Here is a 21,023-nt window from a genome sequence, read left to right on the forward strand (position 1 = left end):
GGTTTAATAAAACTCACCCTGGAGCAAGATATTTTAAGGGTGTGGGGGTTATGGTTGCATTTTTTGTTTTGAAGGAGGAGGAAGAGAGGAGGAGGGTTACTTTCATCTCATTATCAAGAAATGTGAGAGGAGACTAAGCAGTACTTCTCTTATTCTCAAGAAGAAGCAGTTGACAGGAGTGAAGTGGGATTACCTCTCTCCACAGCCTGCACCAGTATAGAGCTGGACGGAAATGGAAGTCTGTCCTCCCTCCCACACAGCAGCAGCAGATAGTTACAGGCAAGCGGTGAGGGCGGCTATGACAGACACAGCAGCACAGAGCTGATCCCACAATATTAATGGGAAGACTAATGCAACCATCATTTTTTCTGGTCTGTTTAACCATTTTTATTTCACCCCATATTGCTATCAGATAAAAGTAAAAACACAAACTATGGGCCTCTTTCATAGCAAAAGCCATTTTGTAACGTTTCTAATGCTCATGAACTCTAATTTTTCACGTGTGATATTATAAGAGCGTAGAAGTGACAACATTATGATTAAAGGTTATGTTCATATTTAATTGCAGGGTCCCAGCCTGGAAGTGATATTTTCCCCACCAGTTTTGAAAGAATCATTATATCAAGAGCAAGCCTTACCAGGTCAGTTAGTTACAGGCCTCAAAGCAGGATCCAACTCGACAACATAGTAGAGGATCCTGAGAGCTGTAAGGTCGAGCTTGGCTCTCACAGGACCCAGCAACAGCAGGCTGAGGTTGTACTAGCACATTACAGTTGTACAGGCCCATGAAGATGGAATGCATCTGGCTAGGTAGATGGTGGTAGAGGGTTGCACTATCTATAGATAATAAAGCCAATCCATTACAACCAAATAAGCCAAAATTCAGTTTGTGATGGAGGAGTAAAGAATTGGCCCAGCCCAGAACCTTTCTACCTCAGCATAGTAGGTCAGTGCCCCCACCTGGTTTGGCCACGGCCTATTCCCCTCTTGGTTCCATTCAGGTAAGTCCGCCCCATTTCCCCTCCCTCATGACCCAAATGCAGTTGAAGTCCTTAAAGGAGCCCCATCCTCTTTTTCCTGCTGCCTGGACAAAGACCCATCACATTAATTTGTGGTGAGCACATTCTATCTTTATTGGACAATTTTAAGCAAATCATCTAAGAAGAGGTGTGAGGACATTTTTGCCAGACTATTTAAGCAAGCAGCTTTTCTATCTATATGGTCCCACTGGGATAAGCAATTTAAAGTTTTGTTTTAATGATGATCAGGTTCCAGGTATTACTCTTGTGTCTGTGTAAGTTTTCTTGCATAAAAACACCCACATGATTTCACTCACTTGTGGTATGTGTGTCTTGCATATTAGAACAGATTTATTAATTGTAACAGATTCTGCAAGTAGTCCTTGAAAATTCAGTAGGTTAAATAATATTTGCAGGAGAATCCACTACAAAAGCTACACTAGCTTTGGAAAGGCTGCAGAAAGAGCAAAAGCCACAGGTGATTAGGGTAAAAACCATGATCTTCTAAACAGCAAAATAACATTTATGTACTGTAGGGGGCTTAGTGTATAATGGTGCTGGACTGCAGTAGTCAAAGCCATATGCTTGGGACTTCCTGTCAGTGGACAGAGGACTATTGAATACCTTCAGGAAAGACTTGGTAAGAGATTACTATTTGTGCCAAGTCTGATTTTAGTGATTGGTGTTAAACAGAGTTGTGCCCTTTGTTCACCAGTCAAGCATTTCCTTTCATTGGTGATGTGAACACAAAGACTTGACTACAATCCTCAAAGGTAGTTCACCTTAGGTTCTGTTCAACCCTAACTTTCACATTTCCTATCTTGACTATTTTACTATGCAATCTTACATTATAAATTAACATAACTTTTGTCATGGATTTATTTTTTCCCAGAGGAGTTGGGGGAGAGATTATCACTAATGAGTCTTATAGATTTCTTGATCAGGAGCTACTGGGCTTCATAATTCCTGAGCCCAAGCCATATTTGAGAACTGGGCCCTGTAAATTTAAAACCATTCCTCAAGGAGTGTGGGGTAGAGGGTGTCATTTAACAGATTCTCGTTAAAGTAAACATGCAGGGGGATTTTTGTATAGAATAATATATTGCTTTAAAAAATATTGTGGGAGCCTTGAACTATATAAAACAACACAAGAAATCAGAAAATAGTTATAGAAATTATCACATCCTGGTCTCCTAGATGCCTCAGTACTTTGGCCATTCAGGACAAAGTAAGAATCAAAACTGCACATTTTGTACAATTGTAATTGTACATTTGCCTTAGCTTATTCTGGAGCAAAAAGACTTCCCTATGTTCTCTTTTCTGTGGCTAAAGCACACTCTCGTCTACCCAGCTAATGAGATCATTACATCGCTGACTAAAAATCACAATAGCTATACTGGCTTTTAAATACATACATACACAATATATAGTACTAGCCTAACTTCATCAATGTTGTCAACTCTTCCCATTTGATTGAGGTTCTCACCCCATCTGGTGATTTTTGTAAAGCCTCATCTTGTGAAGTCTACTGGTTACATGAGAATCTCAACTTTTATTTGGGGGTAAAGAAGTTTCTAGCCCTCAGGGATGCAGAGAAAAGCTTGAGAACATGACTCCTACAGGCTCAAAAAACAGAAGGTAAATAAACACAAAATATATTATTTTAATATCTAGTGATTTTTAGGGACCTAGCTCATGATTTTTGGATCACTTGAAGTTGGTAATACTGCTTCATAAAAATTAATTTAAATTAACCAGTCCTTGATCTTGGTCTGTTATTGGAAAGTTACATTAGCCCTTAAATCAGATCCTCCTTTTAACATTTCATGAACACATCTAAACACTGGCCTATGCAGAGTTAGTAAACCTTGCATCCGTACTTTCTAAATTAGATTACATTAAGTGATTGCTTTACGGCCTACCAGGTAAAACATTCTATGAATATCTTATGCAAAACGCTTTCATATTATATTTCATACACAATTCCATTCCTCATCCTAGATTATTGTTGAATAACCACTATACAACATAGGTGCCTTTTATTATTTACAAAAATGCTGAAACATGTACATCTTTCAACTGGGTCTAGCCCAGGGGCGGGCAAAGTTTTTGGCCTGTGCCTCCCCTAACAGGCAGGCGTGGCCCGGCCCCCGCCCCCTATCCGACCCCCCCGGCTTCTCGCCCCTGATGGACCTCTGCCCCATCCACCCCTCCTGCTCCCTGTCCCCTGACTGCCCCCAAGACCCCCCTACCCATAACTGCCCCATCCAACCTCCCCTCTCCTTCCTGACTGCCCCCACCACAGGATCTCTGCACCATCCAACCACTCCTTCTCCCTGTCCCGACTGCCCCTGGAACCCCCACCCCTGAATGCCCCCAGCTGCCCCATCCAACCACTCCTCTCATTCCTGACTGCCCCCCCGGAACCGCTGCCCCATCCACCCTCCTGCTCCCTGACCACCCCGGAACCCCTGTCCCCAATTCAACCCCCCCTGTTCCCCACCCTCCGACCACCCCAACCCCTATCCACACCCCCGGCCCCTGACCACCCCCTGAACTCCCCTGCTCCCTGTCCCCTTACCATGCTGCCTGGAGCACCAGTGGCTGGCGGCATGGCTGCACCATGACAGGCAGCCACGCCACCCGGCTGGAGCCAGCCACACACCGTGCAGCACAGAACACCAGGTCAGGCCGGGCCAGGAGCTCGCCACCCCACCACCCAGAGCATTGCGCTGGTGGCGCACTGAGCTGAGGCTGCAGGGGAGGGGGAACAGCAGGGGAAGGGCTTGGGGCTAGCCTCCTGGGTCAGGAGCTCAGGGGCCGGGGAGAATGGTCCTGTGGGCCAGATGTCGCCCGCGGGCCATAGTTTGCCCACCTCTGGTCTAGCCCATGGAGGACAATGGCCTCCAAATTCCTTTATATACAGTTTTGGCCTCTGAATCCTAGACCCACGAGCCTCCTATTCCTTCGTTTAAGACCTTTGAGTTCTGAAGCTTTCATTCTGCCTCAGATCTGGAACTCAGTTCTTCATTTCTCTCAGGACAATGCTAGGTCTAATTTTAAGGCCAATCCTAAAAGATTGCTTTCCCATAGTTTACCACTCTCACTAAGGATTTGGCTTTGTTTTTAACTTATTTGTTGGAAAAAAATCAAATAAAAACAGTAAGTAAAAATGAGAAACATTTTGTACAGATTTCTCAAATAAGATTTAACACGTTCCTTGTTTTATAACAAGATAAGAACGAGGTAGCTGTTCCCAGTAGTGTAGATGTACTAGTGAAAACTCTGCGCAACAGAGAACAATCTCAAATTGGCAGAGAAATGGACTAAATGACCCAATATGGTAGTTTTTTTTCAACTCTAGATTCTATGATTCCTGAGCTTGAAACACAAAATAAAAGAAAGTGAGTTTTAAGCCATAATAATGGTTTTACTTTTATAAATTGCCACTGACCAAGAGATACTGATTTGAGGAAACGCTGAATCACAGTATGTCAAAAGTACTTTTCTCATTATATTGCATTAGCTGTGTACAAATTATTTTATTATTAAAGGCATTGTATAATGCCTCAAATTCCATGGAAAGTACTAAGAAGTGAAATCTATATTGCATTAAATATGCAAAAATCTTCTGCCATACATTAAGGCCTCATTTACATATGGTCTTCATACAAGTATAATGTTGCATTTCAGTCTTTTTTTTTTTTTTTAAACCAATATAGTGATACTGGTACACCCCCCAGTGTGGACCCAGTTATACTGGTATAAAGGTCCCTTAAAGGAATAAGCTATACGGTATAAAGCACCATTATACCAGTATAAATACAAATTAGGCAGGGCAATTCGACTTTAACTATACTGGTAAAACTAAAAGAGTACAATGTGTGTGTACATGCCCTCAGGTATACTTACCATAAAATTCTGTTTTTTTTCAGAATCCTAAAATATCATAGGATCATAATGTTCATACTATGGATTATTCATCAGATAAGGTGGTGCACCAGGTTAGTATACAAAACAAAAATGTGTCTTGGTTGTATATTTTACAATGTTAACACTTCACATGAATGTAATACATACAAAGTACACCTAGAACAGGAACTAAATCCCAGCAGAGGGTGGAAGAGATAGAAAAAGAAAGAAAAACGGAAACTCAATCACGTTTTCTCTTCTTAAATTCATTTTAATTTCTCTTCAACAAGCCATTACAAGTGTGGACTTTGGTCAGAAGAGAATATATTTATTTAATAGCCATATGTTCCTATTTGTACATATAGAAACTATGTCTTTCCCACCATACCTGGGTACATTAAGCCAATTATTTAAAAACTCTATTTCATAACAAACTTAATTTACCCACAACATAATCAAGAAATTATATTTTGAGTAGATGGAATGTTAAACCAATTTTCAGTAAGGGAAACTTATTGGAAATTACAACTTTCTTCTCAATTTCCAAGAAAACATATACTAAAGTAAAATAAGATACTAGTAAAACCGTTAGTATATCAGCTAAGTGACTCACTGTCCACGTTTAAAAATTAAATATATATTTATTACAAACAGATGGTGGCCAAGGAACGTATCAACTCTGTCTCTTAGCCAGAAGGTCAGGTCATGGCTGAGAAACCAAAGAACAATTGCTGCTTTTGCCATCCATAAGATGAGACATTACATTTTTCTTTTCTAAACATGAAACTAAATGTAAAATAAGAACAGCTTATTTACAATAAGAATTTTAATGACCTCTTACATTTTTATCAAAGCAAAATAGCTACACTTATCTCATTATCATAGATTGCTTTATGTAGTTTCTAATATTATTCAGCATATAGAGCTTTGCTGATTACTACTGTTATTAAAAGCCTAACCTAGAAAATAACTAGTAAATACCAAGAACAATGATTATTTCAACACATACAGTTGTTTTTCTAGAATCCAACAATCACTTCCTTTAAAAATGTTTGAAAACCTAAACATGGTATGTTATGCTTCAGGGAATAACCCCTCCTTTTAAAATGTATGAGTGCTAATTACCATTTTTAACATTTCATTATTCCCATAATAGTAGAGCACAAGTAATCCTAAATGTAAACTTAAATATTTTGTTACATTGTCTAGTTCATCAAAAAAATTAACCTTGGGGAAGGCTGCAGAACAAGACTTTCAATGCAAGATACTTCTTTGAATACTCTATTGCACACTTCCTAGTTCATTAGAACGCCGAGACTATGCCAACTCTCTTATTTGAGATATCTGTCAAGACAGAAGATGAGCCTGTATTTTTGTTTTTCCAAGTGTTCTTAAACCATAAGGATCTAGTGAAAAAAACTTACAAGGCCCTTGTATTGCTGTGCTGTATAATCTGATATAGTAAATTAGTTTTTTAAAAGAATTATTTTAACTAGTAAATATATAACTTAAAACAATACATAATGGGTCTTTTGATTATAATTTCATTTAGTATGGTTTCAATTTTGAGTTAAGATACATTTCTTTAAAAAGTTAATGGTTAGAAATTTTCTGTGGCTACACATTAAGGTTTTGTAGCACTACTAAATAAAATATCTTTTTAATTCATAACACTACATTTTTCCTGCATATATTCCTTTCAGATGAACTGATTTGTTCACTTGCTAAAAAGGGGAAAAAAAAGTTTTAAAAATGCTGGATAAACAGCTGTAAGTAGTATTTAAAATCATTGAAATATAACATACGTAAACACTTTTCTGTGTATTCAGAACATACTGCCAATCTCTAGTCATGTATATGTCATCTCATGAAACAAGAATTGGAAGTTTGAACACTGGAAATTTAAGCTGGTGAGTCACATTGAAAAGAGGGAGATTTAAAAAAAAAATGCAACATAACATCTGTTTGAACTATTAGTGAAGTAAGCTGCAGTACACCCTAATTTAATATTTGCTAATAAGGGACGTCTTCTCAGTCTACTTTCTAAGGCATACACTGGTTTTGTAAGTAATACAAACTCACCTTTAAATTATCAACAATTAATTCCTAGTGGCATATTTGCATAAATTTCTTTGAAACTTTTCTATGAATCACAAAAATCAATTGAATTGAATCTTCAGAGAAATTGGTAAAGAAATGATACACTATGCCTTATATACTCCAAACTTTATCCTTGTTTATGTTTTGTCTTGCTTTGTTAGCATACCCATTGTGTGTGTTTATGAGTGAGATGTATAACTATATGTATATAGTCCATAAATTTCATACATATTGAGCCTATCATATGTGTTCATACACTGTATATGAAGAATATGATGAGTATTAGGTACTACTGCACCTTTTTAGGGCTGAAAACAAGGATAAGGCAGGCAAGAAGCATTTCTTTAATAGTAATAGCTGGCTTTTTGCCATTAGTTTAGAATCCACATAACAGTAATAAATGACCAGTATCAGAAAAATGAATCATTCCAACTTCAGAAATAACCCTACTTATGTTTCTAATAACTGCAAAGTTATGGCAGTATCATCTCTTACCTGGTCCTTAATCTCAAGCTCCCTTATAGTTTTTGTTCTGTACTCTCTGTGCTCCTTTTCTGCCTCATCCTTCTTCATTTTGGTTTGATTCAACTGAAAACGTATTTCTCCACACACCTGTTAGATTACACAGACAACATGATCTGTAGATTGTGGAACCCACAGTTTAATATTTGTAATTAGATCTTTTGGTGCCCCCTAGAGATCATTTGAATCCAGCACATTTTTATTTACAGATATTTTAAGACTACATATGGTAAATGTTTTTATATAAAAAGGTGGATCTGGAATCCTTGTATTGTCATTAACTTTGAAATATGCAGTGCCTGCTAGATTCAATTATATTAGTATCAAGATTTTGTAAAATACTTATGCTGTCAATATATATGCTACTAAATACATTTAAACTACAGTTGGTTATTAAATTTTCTTCCATTCTCTTTTTAAATCCAAAGATATTCTAGGATCACACTTTCAAATGCTAAAATTAAAGGATGTGTTACATTTCCAGAGCACAATTTCCTGTTTAGCAATTTTTTTCTCCAGGTAGGAATGAAAATCTTGAGATTGAAAATAATTACAGTACAAAGTTGTACTGAAACACTATATTCTCATAAAGAGGTTGAACATAAATTCCTGAACAGCAACAACTTATTCAAATGTATACACAGACACTGAAAAAGCCAAAAAAGCCCCCAAAGGACTTATTTTGTGTGGAGAGACAGAGAAAATTCGTTTTCAGAAAGGTAACATATTCCATTCTTGCATCTGAAGAAGTGGGTATTCACCCACGAAAGCTCATGCTGCAAAACGTCTGTTAGTCTCTAAGGTGCCACAGGATTCTTTGTTGATATTCCATTCTGGATCTTGACCTCTTCCAGACCAAAACATTTGATGATATTCTCTGTGTTGTCTCCTACCTCAATCTATCCCAAGCTTACAGGGCCAGGGCCAGTGGAAGTGTTTGCTCTTCCCCTCTCTATGTTTTGGGAGCAGGTCTGTCTTCTTCCACATTCACAATCCAAGGGTTTAGTGGGCCTTGTTTGATGTCAAAAGCAGAGGTTTTGGACAGGATCTCTGCCTCTCCTTCCCCATCTAAGACAATGACCCCCAATTTGTGTGTAACCATTTCAGGTTAACAATTCAACCTTAAATGCACACTCAAAAATGTTATCCCCCGGCTCCTTACAGGGGATTCTACTTAGGCTCTCCTAACACTTCAGGGGTGGGAGTTGCCATTCTTTCCCTCTCAATCTACCTTTCTCCTCCTCATTCCCTCTGTAACCCACTGTGAAAGGGCACTACCAGCAGTAGCCTAATCACTGACATTATTGCAGCTTCAGCTGGAGTCAATTATATACTTTTTGGTGGGGGATTGTGAGTACCTGAGTGGTAATCACTGGGCTAATGAGGTAATTGGGAGAATATAAGTGGAAGGACCAGGAACTAGAAGCAAGAAGCTCAAAAGGAGGCTCAGTAGGTGGCTCACAGGGTAAGCCTAGGTTGAGGCGTGAGGTCTGCAGGGAAGCCTCTCCTGTCTGTAAGCTCGCAGTACACTGTGTTACTATGTAAGGAAAGAACAAATACACACTTGGGTGAAAGATAACCTGGTGTGTGTTTGTGAGTGTGAAACTATATGAACTGACCAGTCACCGTGCAGTTCACTGGGTAGCAATGGAGGCACCGTGTAACATCCACTCACATTTTTCTCTATACTCTGTCCCTCATGTACAGCCTCCTCTTCTTAATTTGCTCTCTATATTTTCTCTTCATTTCCCCAGTCTCTCCTCTTTCAGTCTCCCTCTGCCATCCAAATGCCCCTACCTATTCCTGTCTCTTCCCAGTGTTTTTTTTTTTTCAAAAAGACAGAAAAAAAATTGCATACAGGAAAATCTAACTTCTGAGGGCCAACTGGCTTCAGTCCTCCTGCAAACAATGAGACATGATGGTCCTCTTTACAAAAAACAGCCTCACCTCCTCATTCAAAATATGTAGGGAATCTTCACCAAGGACAGTCTGAGGATTCAGTCCCATTTAAAGTAATAGGAAATGGTCTTTTAAATAAAAGGAGGTTGGGGGAAGATGCTCAAGAACTGAATGCCAGACAATGAGAGATGAGAAATAAAAAAAAAATACCGAAATTCAATACAATGCCAAGAGTTACCAACTCTGCCTTTCTGCCTCCTCTTCTTCATCAGAAGGGAGACTGAGACAGGCTTCTTTCTCCACTTCCCAGCTGAAGAGGAAGACAAAAACTGCCTCCCATTCCACCTCTCAATATGCAGCACACAGTGCTGAGGAATCAGTGGGGGCAGCTAGAGGAATGGGAAGTGAGGAAAAGCTGACCAGAAGCTCATGCTACAGTGCCCCTTAGTGGCCAACAGAGCAAATTGCTCCAAGAAACTGCAGCTAGCTCAGAGGTGGGCAAACTTTTTGGGCCAAGGGCCACATCTGGGTGGAGAAATTGTATGCAGGGCCGGGGCAGAGAGTTGGGGTGAAGGAGAGTGTGTGGGGTGTGGGAGAGGGTGCGGTATGCAGGAAGGGGCTCAGGGCAAGGGACTGGGGCAGAGGAAGGGTGCAGCAGGGAGCTCAGGTCAGAGGGCTGGGGTGCAGGAGAGATGCGGAGGTATACGAGGGGGCTCAGGGCAGGGAGTTGGGGTGCAGGAGGGGTGTGAGGTGCAGGCAGGGGGCTTAGGGCCGGGAGCTGGGGGCAGAGTGCAGGCAGGGTTCGGGCTCCTGCCCGGCGCTGCTTACCTAAAATGGCTCTGGGGCGGCAGCGACGCGCACTGGGGCCAGGGCAGGCTCCCTGCATGCCTGCCCTGGCCCCACACCGCGCCGCTCCAGGAAGTGCTGCTGCCCCTTGGGAGGGGGAGGGCAGAGGGCTCCGCGTGCGCTGCCCTTGACGCGCCTCCAGGTACCTCCCCCAAAGCTCCCATTGGCTGCTGTTTCCCTTTCCTGGCCAATGGGAGCTGCGGGTGGCAGTGCCTGGAGGCAAGGGCAACACATGGAGGAGCCCTCTGCCCCCCCATCCGAGGGCTGCAGGGACATGGTGCTGGCTGCTTCTGAAAGCAGCGCTGGGCCCACGGCGGGCAATCCTGCAGGCTGGATCCAGAGCCCTGAGTAGCCGGATCCAGCCTGCGGGCCATAGTTAGCCAACCCCTGAGCTAGCTGTTCAGAAGCCCTCTCTGGCCTTGGGTTTAGAGGGCAGGCACACATCTCAAGTGTCTATTTCAACAGACATCACTCATTTTAGTACTAAAATCACCTATATTCTACACAAATTTGGTGTCTCCTCACCTTTATTGCTGAAAACTTTTTACATCAAAATAAAGAATTATGATGCTGAAGTTATAGGATTTACACATAAAGTTAATTGATCCTACAGTATTTTATTTGTTCTGCTTGAATTTTTTGTATGTCCCAGAATGAGTGAGACAAAAAAATTGCATCCCACATTTGAGCCTGAGAAGACTTAAAGGTATGTAGGTGGTGAGGACCACCAAAACTGGGGATTTCAAGTTAAACCAGGATTGTATTTATATACAAAACCAATTCAAACTAAAACAGCAGAAAGAGGCCTTCTTAAAATGCATAAAACTAGCACTAGTATTACAAAGAACTATACTGTACAGAACATCTACAGAAAATTAAAAAAAAAGTTTTGAATTTTAACCCCAAAATAAATTTGTGCTACTCTTTACTCATTTTAGCATTGCAGAGCCAAAACAGCTATGGAAGAGGGAGCTGAATCCTGCTCTATCCCCTGTATCAACAGAATTATTAATTAAATGTTGACTGCAGTTTTTAAGTGATTTTGCATGGATCAGAAAAAAATAGAAGCTTGACTCTCTCATGTGATGAAAGGTTGTAAACGCTATCTGTAAATTTTTGAGACAATTAAACATGGAACCTCAATGACAAATTTTAATGTTAATTATTTATTTTATACTATTTAACCCCTTAAACTATGTTAAAGAGGAAAGAATTCACAACATCATGCACCAGATTTTCATAATACAAGTGTTTGTTTTCAGAAAGCCAAATTTATCAATACCATCTTTTCAAATATGTTTTATAGAAAATACACAGTATGAAGCATTTCTTGTCATGTGATTTTTCAAACCATGGTAACAAGCAAATACTCATTTGAGATTCTCTCTACCTTATTAACTTCCATCTCCTGAGAGGTAAGTTGGTTTTGGGCTTCCTCTAGCTGGTTAGCTATTGAGTTCTTCTCTCTTGTAATTCTCTCTAACCGAGCCTCCAGTGTTGCCACATTCTGAGACAAAACCATCACCTGCAGAAAGAGAAACACTATAGTGAATTAACCAGAAACCTTATACAGGGATAAGTTCTGCAGTCTTCACTCCTTAAAAGCAATAGGAATTTTGCCCGACTAAGTACAGTGGACCCAATGCTGCATTCCTTCACATCAAAACTTGATTTTAAGGCAATAGGAATTTTGAGTGAGCAAGAAATGCAGGCTTTACTTGCATAAGGATTGCAGAATGATTAGCACAACACAGTTATTATTTTTAAGTGATTCAAGTAAACATTTGAAATATTTTCAGTCTGCCAAACTACTCGACGGGACTTCTCAATGTGTGTAATGATGTTGGAAGAAATCCTTCGATACATGATGCAGATGTGAATTCTACTTAGGCGTGTGCGCACCCAGCGCTTTGGAGCCATTGAATTTTGCCTATCAGTACCTGTAGAGGAGCAGCGCTTATGTCAATAGCCTCTCTCCTGACTATACGAGGTGCTGCTTCCCCAACCCCCCCTCAGTTCCTTCACACCAAATGCCCGGAAACTAGACTCTGATGCAGAGGAGATGGAGGATGGGTCATGGAATACATATCTGCATCACATCTCTAAGAGCCACAGCTACAGCAAGTAACCATTTTCATTCTTTGAGCAGATGCAGCCATGTTTTCCAGTTTGGTGACTCAAGCAGTTTCCCCAAGGGATGGGACACTCAGCCTATTTAAACAAGGACTGCAGGACTGCCTTCCCAAAGTTTGCATCTGTTCTGGATGCTGCGGTAATGGAGCAATGGTTTGTAAACATATGCATCGACCACCACATGGCAGCCCTGCAAATATCTATTATGCAGATGTCACTTAAGAACACTATTGACTTAGCTTGTGCTCTCATAGAATGAGCTTGCACCTGATGAGGGGCTGTAGCCGAAGCTGTTTTGTATGCAGCAAGTTACTCACTTACAGATCATCTGTAAGGAGACTGCCTATCCCTTCATATGGGGTTTAGTCCTATCTACATAAAAGGCCAGACATTGTCCAATGTTCAGTATGTGAAGATGCTGCTCCTCTGGAGATTAATGTGGCTTAGGGGCAAAAAACAAAACACCTGGGGGAGGGGGGGGTTAAGGTAATAGGTAATAATTGGTATATCTCCAATCTCCCAGAACTGGAAGGGACCTTGAAAGGTCATTGAGTCCAGCCCCCTGCCTTCACTAGCAGGACCAATTTTTGTCCCAGATCCCTAAGCGGCCTCCTCGAGGACTGAACTCATCACCCTGGGTTTAGCAGGCCAATATATACCGCCTGGTTTAAATGAAACAGAGACCCCTTTAGGAGACAAATTTCAGTTGTGGCCACAATGTCACGGTCTTTGGAGAAATGCATGTAAGGAAGCTCTGCTAGCAAAGCCTGCAACTCTCACACACTCCTCACAGATGTTATTGCCATGAGGAATGCAAATTTTTGACATAAGAATGAGGAAAGGGGCAAGATGCCAGAGGCTCGAATGGAGATCCCATGATAGGTGCAATAACAGTGTTAAGGTCCCACAAGGGAACCGGTTCCCGCACCAGTGGTTGGAAACAAAGGATTCCTTTCAAGGATTTTACCACCATGACATTGGAAAAACACTGATCTTCCATAAATGGATGAAAGGCTAAGATCACCACTAGATGCGCCCTCAATGAACCAAGCCTAAGACCCAACGACTGAAGATGTAGTAAATACTTCAAGATGTCTTGTATATTATCCAGTATGGGCTGAACTCCACGAGCCAAAGACCACACTGAAAAATGTTTCTACGTTGCTGAATAGGACATTCTGATATCGGGTTTTGTAGGACCTGTTGAACAGCTGCTGTACGTTGCTCTTCCTCTTCATTCAATAACAGAGCAGCAATGCTGTGAGATGTAGGGAACCGAATGCAAGATGCAGACTGTGGCCATGAATCTGTGTAAACAGGTTGGGATGGAGAGGAAGGGATATGGGACGCTGAATCGACAGCATGAGAATGTCAGAAAACCAGCACTGCCCTCAGCCATGCTGGGGCAGCGAGGGGAAGCTTGGCCCAAGCCACTTTCAGCTTGAGGGTGAGCTGTGGAACAACTGGGATCAGAGGAAAAGCACACAGGAGAGCTGCCTATTAAATTTGTCCTTTTGGAGACCTTGTCCTTCAGAGTGGTCTTAAATCTGCTCGGACATCTCTATTGTTCACTGCAGTTACGACTAGGGAATTTGGGGGCAGATGGGAGTAAAAGCCCTCCGACACTGGGACAAAATAGCATTTCTCCATATGCTTTGCAGTAGATGGTACTGAAGCCGGTGTGGTCTAGGGTTCATTGTTGATATGGAGGACTACTCTCCCAGGAGCAGACAGCTTCAGGATATCCATTAACATATGGGTGTTCTCCTGCAGAAAATCCACTTCCTGGAACGCCCAGGAAGTAGCCACATTCTGCAAAAGGTCCTGATAGGCCTTAAAATCCTTTGCTATTGGAGGACAGGAAGAGCCAGACACTGCTGCATCATCTGGGGATGAAGAGTAGGTGGTTAACTGGACTGGTGGAGCTGGAAGGGGCAGCTCCATGGATTCCACACAGGGAAGGCTCACTGGTACCTGAACCTGCGGTAGGTCAATAGTTCCCACCACTGATCTGCCCGGTGACCTCACCTTAGAGTGACCTTAGAAGTGCAACCTCTGTGATTGAGGAGTGTCCCACGATTCCATGGAGGTCACTGATAAGGATAGGGCATTGGTGGCCAGGGGCCCCAGTTGTGATTGTGAGATGAATGCCAATCCCCTGGTAATACTCCATAAACAGTCCCGGATATGAGTCATGTGATGGAGAGCAGGAGAAGGAAGATCCAGACCTCAACACTGAGGAGCTTCGGGATTCTGGGGATAAAGGTGGAGCCACTCCTGAGAAGCAAGTAACCAGTCTGACTCATCCATCACCCAGAATGAGCCAGGGACCAGCACCGATGATAAAAGTGGTACTGTTGGCACCAAATACACTGGCGGTGTCAACCCCAAAGTTATCAGTGGTGCTGAAGCAGCAGGTGGTGCTGAATTTGAGGTGCCACGTTGACATTCTTTCCCGGGCGTCTGGCTGGTGGGTCTTGCCCACATGCTCAGGGTCTAACTGATTGCAATATTTGGAGTCAGGAAGAAATTTTCCCCTGAGTCAGATTGAAAAAGACCCTGAAAGTTTTTCGTCTACCTCTGCAGCATGGAGCACGGGTCACTTGCAGGTTTAAATTAGTATAAATGATGAATTCTCTGTAACTCAAAGTCTTTAAATCATGATTTGAGGACTTCAGTAACTCAGCCACAGGTTATGGGTCTATTACAGGAGTGGTTGGGTGAGGTTCTGTGGCCTGAAATGTGCATGTCGGACTAGATGATCAGGATGGTCCCTTCTGACAAAGTCTATGAGTCTATTGGTGGTGCTGACTGCAACAGTGCCAAGGAGTTTCCCCAGGGCAAGGTCCCTTGCACCGAGCCCAGTACCAGCCTTGCTTCCACAAACCGTGGAAGGGGAACATCAGAGTGTAGTGCCAACTGACCTAAGGGTTCAGCAGCCCATTCACCCAATGGGGCTGTAAACGATGCAGCCTTGGCAAAGTCCTGGACCAAAGCAGATATCAGGATGGAACGGCAGAGGTGGTCTGTAGCCACTTGGTATGCCACCGACAGAAATAAGTCAATGCTGGCATCACCCTCATCAATACCAGACTCAACGAACACCCTGAGGCCAGAACCAGAGTTGATGGCACAGGGGCTCTAACCTCCCTACTCTGTACTGGGTAATGGTTAGAGGCACCCCCATGAACCCTGTGGCAGTCCAAAGTCTTCCTGGGGTAGGTGGAAGAGTACCCCACAAGACCTGGAGTGGTCTTGTGTGACCTTTTTCTCAGCACACTAGATGGGAAATGTTCTTCCATCTCTTTGGAGAGGCGCACACTCCAGAGTGCAAAGCAGCAGCACTCTAGGAACCTGAAGGGAACCTGCAATCCGGTGAGGGCCTCAGTGCTATAGTAGGCCTCATGGCCTAGTCAAGCAGGTGCTGCTTTAGGCAAGGGTCCCTAGCCACCCGAGTCCATTTCATGAACAATCTACATATTGAACACTGTTCTTCGACATGGGCCTCACTCAAGCACAGCAAGCATCGCATGTGGGGATTGTTGTTGGGGATTGCTCCCCTCACACGACAGACAATATTTAAACCACTGTGAGGGCATCATAGAAGAATACTTAACTAAATACAACTAACACTAACCTAACTAATACTAAGGGTACTAACTAACTACATACAACAAGAAGGAAAAAAAACCACACACACTAAACTGCTGAGAAATTGTGAGGTTAAGATCACCCAGTTCTCCAACTCCAGCCATGGGCAGTCAGAAGGAACTGAGGGGGCTCAGGGTGGCACCACCTCATGTAATCAGGGGAGGGTCTATAGCCATGAGGCACAATGCCACCCCTGTATGGTACTTCTAGGCAAAATTCACCAGCTCTAATGCGCTGGGCACGCACACAAGTGGAATACATGGCTGCATCTTCCCAAAGCAGCAGCAACAGATTCTCTATTCCTGCATCCTAGATAACATCTACTTACCCATCACTCACTTAGACTCTGATTTTGACTAACTGGTAGCAAGGGGAACTACCTTATGCCAAGAGAGAAACGGTTACAGAAACTCACCCTGTGACTATAGATATACTTAAATTACTTCTAAACTGAGGCAAAAAAAGTCTCACCACTATAACTAAAAGCAGATGCAGTGTAGCAGTAAACAAAAGCCAACTCAGTATGTTCAAAAATTACAATTTCATTTTTTCCAAACAATATAGTTGAGTTAATGTTTTGCTGAATGATAAAAAAAAACAATTGTAACAATAAAACAAAGCTGTTAGCCCTTGAGCTGTTTAGCCCTGAAGCTGCCTAATGTAAGTGGAAATAATAGGGCCTGACAGTTCTAGGTTAACGTTATAGGAAGTCAAAAGCTGGACCTAGAAGGTTATGTATTCACAACTACACTTCAGCCATTATATATCTACCTGATTTATGGACCCATGCCAGATGGTTCCTCTAACAAATCACTTGTTAGGGAACTAATACAACAAATTCAAGAAAAGATCAAGGAAAGTACAAATAAAGTATTTTCCAGGTACTTAATTTCTATTTTTCAAAAGAAAATCTTCCATTTCAGTTACCACTACATGATGTATAATCATAATTTTTCTACAAAGACACCCAGCAACTAACCCTAATTACCAACTATAAAAGCACAGTATTAGAATATATTGTTTTAGGCATGCATGGCACTTCAAAACAATATTAGAAGACTGCAAGTCCTCAGAGCAGGGATCAGTCTAAATAAGACAATATACAGCATCATGAGAAGCTAAGCTTCAATAATAGTGAAAATTATGAAGTGCTTGTTTATAAAGGTGATATTTATGTTGGAGTGCACACAGTGTTGATGAAGGGAGGAAACGGGGGACAACTATACCTGGGCCCTGAGCTCAGTGGTGCTCCCAAAATGTCTAACTGGGATGAAATGGAAGGAGGTGAGGCCCCAGAGGACATGATATACCGGGACCCCAAATTTCTCGACAGTCTTCAGTGAATACTCTGTGGTTCTAAAGTACAGCCATAATTACACAGTGAAATCTAATATGTACTACTTGCAAAAGAAACCACTGTCTTAATCACTTTAATGCTGAGTCAGAAATAAGTTTGTTTACTCGGTTTACAAATCCATACAGTAGTTTTATTGTATCTAGCTTATTGATAGAAAACCACTGCATGTTCCTTAGCCATATATGGATGAAAAAAAATTTACTAGTGTTACCGTTGATGCCAAGTCCTCTCTTTCTTTCTTCATTTCTCCTCGCAGGGCTTCTTTTTCACCGGCCCTCTTATCTAGTTGGGCAATTAGCTCCCTTTCAAGGCGATCTTTCTGTCTTTCCATCTCACTTCTCAGCTGTTCACACTGGACTAGAGCCTTTGGAAAGAATATTATGAAATTTAGAATGCATTCCATTATTTAGACATAGGACAGGATATAAACATTCCTCCAAAGCGAGGCATTAAGTAGAACAAGCCTAACATTCTAGTCTAATGCTTTCGGAAGAACTAATTGGCTATTAGAACAAAGTTTCATGGCTGTGCACAGATGCCTCTGTGTGTGTATTGGCATACAAAAAAATAAAACGGGATTGACAAAATGAGATCACGTACACACACACACACGATCTTTAAAAAACTACATGCCCAAGGACAACTTGGTTGTCCAACAAGAAAATAGTCATTCCACTTGTGTTTAGAACCTATAATAAAGTTGATGGGATTTTCCAGAGTAATTTGTGTTTTGCAGATGTCTGTCCCTCTCTCAGATGTCTGTTCTGATATGACCTGTGCTTAAGAATTCTGTGTGCATTTCACCCAAGATTGTCAAGGAAAACTTTCTGCCAATATTTGGTTCCTTGTAGACACCAATAAATTGTAGTTGCATTCCATACTGCATGACAGGACAGTCCATTACAGTGGTCTATTCTCTTCCTAAAGTGAAGTATTAGGTGCAAAAGGCTGAGTAGAGCCACAGAAGCAATTTGGCAAAGTAGAGGGCTGAAAGGGCAAATTATTCTTCTGATGTTCAGATTTCTCATAAATGATGCTGAGGAAGGAGGCCATTTATTGAAATTCCAGCTTCAGGATGTATATACCTGATTAAAATACTGGGCTAACTGACTAAAGTGCAAGTCATAAGTGGGCAGCAAGAGTGGCCGGAAGATTTTTCCGTTAGCAGCATCCGTCAGGTCGGCTTGGGCACCCCCTGGAGTCGCGCCCTCGTGGCGCCTAATATATAGCCCTGCCGACCTGACAACCCTTCAGTTCCTTCTTGCCGACTACTCGGACAGAGGGGTAGGAGGATGGGTATTAGAATGGACATGAACAACACATCTTGAATAACAGGAGCTATGGATGACCATGCCAACGCTTTGTCCGGCAATGAGGAGGAAGCGTGCACCAGTGGTGGAAGCTCCCTATCGTCTGGCCCGGACGGGTCACGTGACTCCCGGGACAGTGGTGGAGGAGGTGGTGCTGATGATGGTGTCACGGCCGTAGACGTCGTAGGCAACATCACCGTCGGCATCAACCTCACAGGAGGGAACTGCATCAGCACGTTCACAGGAGCTGCCAGTGTCGGAGGGCCCGGAGCCGACATCGGCACCAGGGCCGAAGGTGCCTGCATCAAGGTCAATGCAGACAACGGTGCAGGCATGGGAGACAGGGTGTGACAATGTCAAATGGGCTGGTGCCTAAGTCGGAGTCGGGCACAGTGCTGGAGTCGACAACGGTGCCGGCAGGAAGGGAGTTGACTGCAGAAGGGTGCACAAAAGTGGCGGAGGTGACTGAAGACATCGCTGAGCGTGGGCCCTGGGTTCCTCCCTGGTCCTGGTGGTAAGCCTAGGGAGTCCAGAAGGGCCACTGAGGCGGGTTCTGCCAGCGCGGAGGCAACACCTGCTGCTCCTTTCTATCTCTGCCCGACCTCACTCTACGGCTCCTGCTTCTACTTGAGTGGTAGGAGTCTGGCTCCGACTTCAAGGTCTCAGACACTGGAGACAGCCCTAACCAAAATAGTCCCTATTTCTGACCTATGTTAAATTGAATATGATCTGGTGGAGAATATCTTCTGTATTTTTTAATACTAAAATAAAAAGCAAATTTTCAAACAGAAAATAAAACCAAAGGAAAAATAACTGTTGTCATTTTATATATGGCTTGAGCAAAAACAATGTTCTGTGCTCTGTTTGGCAGAAGCAGGTCACTAACATACATCAGTGGTTCTCAAACTTATTTGATCAGGCCCCCCTTCTTTGGGGGGGCGGCATGAATGACTACAGGCACAAAGTACATATGCCGCCACCCAGCTCTGATGGCAGAGTGGAGAAGGTGCCCACCTCTGAAGGCAGCGCCATTCCGGCAGCAGCACAGAAGTACGGGTGGCAATGTGAAAAGGGATATTCATTAGTATCCCTTTTCACAGCAGACTTAGCACCTCATTACCACCCTTACTTCTGCGCTGCTGCTGCCACCCCAGGGCTGACAGTTGGAACCCTGCCGCCTCCAGGTGAGGGACTGGGGGTGGGGAAGGAGAGCCGGAGCCCCAGCTGAAGGAGGAGGTGCGAGGAGAGTTCAGGTGGCGAGGCTCCTGCTGTCCCCTTTATCCCCACCTTCCGGGGGTGCATGACCCTTCCTTATGAGCATCAGTCGCCTGGGGCTGATAGCCAGAGCTCTTAAAACACACAACTCACGCCTCCCTTGACACATTTCTGTGTCTCCCTTGAAAGACCCACTCCATAGTTTGAGAACCACTGACATGCAATTGCAACTCTGAGAATAAAGTATCATAGATGATATTGTAAATGCACAAATAAGTAAACCAATAAACCATGTAAAATTTTAATTCTGTGAGCAGGGAACAAAACTGAAAAACAGTTTAGGTCTCTAGTAGGGTATTACACATACTGATGAATGACTGTCACTGATTCCTGCTACACATGTATTAACTTTGAAAATCTGATACTAAGGTATTTAGGCACCTAAAGATGCAGATACACACCTAGTGGAATTTTCAAAAGCACCTTGGTGCCTAACTCCATCTTCAGGCATGTAGATACCTTTAGAAGTCTGGCTCCTGGTCACTAACAGTTAATGGCTGTTAGTTAATGAGGGCTTTATTTCTTTAAATATCTCTATAGTGATTCAATATGTGGTATTTCCCTCTCCCATCATCATTTCCCCCCTACTAAGTCTGAAACTAACTTTATGGTAATATTTATTTAAGAACACATGCACTTTTATAGTGTCCCATAAATAATACCAGTAACTGATACCCAGTGGGAGCATTATGTTAATCTTCTCCTTTCTTAACAAAGTCATTAAATTAAAATGTTCTGATTTAGTAGCAATTCATTAATTACACAGTAGATGGCACTACATATCAAGATAATAATTTAATCTACACCAATTGAAGCTGACACCTATACAAAGTAATTAGTTTTAACATAAGCACTAGATCAGAAATTTGATTTTACCATAATAAATTTATACCGCCCAAAAAAGTGTAATACATACATCACATTTATATATCATTTTACTTCTTCACACAGTTATATGCATTTTAAACAATTAATGCCCACAAACACAAGGTCTCAGAA

At 42.3% G+C, this 21,023-nt stretch overlaps 1 protein-coding gene across 16 annotated transcripts in view; it reads right to left on the minus strand.

The window, feature by feature from the left end:
- The window catches only part of SDCCAG8 (SHH signaling and ciliogenesis regulator SDCCAG8), a 149,954-nt gene that overhangs the window by 90,055 nt on the left and 38,876 nt on the right, over positions 1-21,023 (minus strand). For all 16 annotated transcript variants that reach the window (XR_005596239.1, XR_005596242.1, XR_005596241.1 and 13 more), the window contains 3 exons: positions 17,651-17,803; positions 11,689-11,823; positions 7,527-7,643 (listed from right to left, as the gene is read on the minus strand). Coding sequence is in view for 9 of the 16 variants with exons in the window: in XM_039530501.1 (XP_039386435.1) it covers positions 7,527-7,643; positions 11,689-11,823; positions 17,651-17,803 (405 nt within the window). In the remaining 7 variants the exon portion in view is untranslated. The remainder of the gene's footprint in view (positions 1-7,526; positions 7,644-11,688; positions 11,824-17,650; positions 17,804-21,023) is intronic.

The sequence above is a fragment of the Mauremys reevesii genome, linkage group 3 (genome assembly GCF_016161935.1).
Source record: "Mauremys reevesii isolate NIE-2019 linkage group 3, ASM1616193v1, whole genome shotgun sequence".
In the NCBI taxonomy this organism is placed as follows: domain Eukaryota; kingdom Metazoa; phylum Chordata; order Testudines; family Geoemydidae; genus Mauremys; species Mauremys reevesii.